The 1,503-nt window shown below is 42.1% G+C and overlaps 1 protein-coding gene across 1 annotated transcript in view; it reads left to right on the forward strand.

The window, feature by feature from the left end:
• The window catches only part of LOC117949061 (fatty acid desaturase 2-like), a 3,899-nt gene that overhangs the window by 1,685 nt on the left and 711 nt on the right, over positions 1–1,503 (forward strand). The window contains exons 2-3 of the mRNA XM_034879075.1: positions 515–791; positions 1,378–1,497. Coding sequence (XP_034734966.1) covers positions 582–791; positions 1,378–1,497 — 330 coding nt within the window. The 5' untranslated portion in view covers positions 515–581. The remainder of the gene's footprint in view (positions 1–514; positions 792–1,377; positions 1,498–1,503) is intronic.

Consider the following 1,503-nt stretch of genomic DNA (forward strand, 5'->3'; position numbering starts at 1 on the left):
TATATATATATATATATTATAGTACATAAAAACAGACACACATTGAACCACACATTTATCTATATACGTGTGTGTATGCGTGTATGTATGTGGTTCGATGTGTCTTTTTATGTACTATTTACATAACTGCGAAGCATTGCTTATGCGCTGCCGTTAAAGAACAGTCGCACACAAAACGCACATATATGCTTTCCAGTATTATATAATATGAGGATGTGCACTCGGTGCTTATACTGAAGGTGTATGTCATACAAAGAAATGATGCTCACATGTGGAAATCTGCCCTGCTTCACCAACAGCCCCCTTGTTGTCGGATTTCATCATTAATTAGGCCTATTAGCGAAGATGTTGCTCAGCTTTTTGTCGCAGGTGTTGCAACAATCAGCTGGGTGGTTTAAGTAAAGAGAGCAACAGGTTAAAATGTCTTTCTCTGACTGCTGCTCCCTCTGCCCAGTCTGTGGTTGCACACTATTAGAGAGGCATAACCATAACTTCTTTTTCCTTTTACATCCAGGTGTCAACGTTTGTTGCTGACTGGCCCTTTAGTGTGCAGGTGGACCCAGGCCAGAGAAGCAGTGAGGATGGGAGGTGGAGGGCAGCTGACTGAGCCAGGAGAGCCGATCAGCGGGCGAGCTGCTGGTGTCTACACCTGGGAGGAGGTGCAGAGCCACTGCAACCGGAATGACAAGTGGCTGGTGATTGACCGAAAGGTTTACAACATCACACAGTGGACCAAAAGACACCCAGGAGGGATTCGAGTCATCAGCCACTATGCTGGAGAGGATGCCACGGTATATTGTTTTAATTACAAAATCTTGAATATAAATTTCACTTTTGTGGTAGGCCTCCTTTACTTGAGTTTTTCCATTTCATTTATACTTGACACTTCTACTCCACAACAATTCCGAGGAACATGTTGTACTTTTACCCTACTGCATTTATGTGACAGCCAGGGGTGATATTGATTAGACTCAGATTTTAGATAAGAAACATATGCTACGCTTTAAAGTCCAACACATTGTTAAATATTAAGCCAATGGTTTCCAGCCCCGTTGGCCTGTGACTCATTAAAAAAGAAGAAGCAGTGTTTAGCTAGTCCTACTTGTCAAATTTCAGTTGAGTTGTTTATTCATTTTCCATCTAAACTTAAAACGGTTTCATTTAAAGGAATGTTTGAGCTGCACAAGGTCAAATTATCCTATTAATAGTGGACTGATTCATCTCACAACCCCTCAGATTGATCTTGTGATCTTTTGAAGGGGCCTGGCCCCTAGGTTGGGAACCACTGAACTAAACCACCAACATTATGTGAAGTATATATTTATTCATTTTTAATTTACTGCGTCACTGACAGGATCCTTCATTTCTGTTTTACAGGAGGCATTCACTGCTTTTCATCCTGACTTAAAGTTTGTGAAAAAGTTCCTGAAGCCGCTGCAGATTGGAGAGCTGGCAGCGACAGAGCCCAGCCAGGACCGAAACAAAAATGTGAGCTCCGTCTCA

The sequence above is a fragment of the Etheostoma cragini genome, chromosome 8 (assembly GCF_013103735.1).
Source record: "Etheostoma cragini isolate CJK2018 chromosome 8, CSU_Ecrag_1.0, whole genome shotgun sequence".
NCBI lineage: Eukaryota > Metazoa > Chordata > Actinopteri > Perciformes > Percidae > Etheostoma > Etheostoma cragini.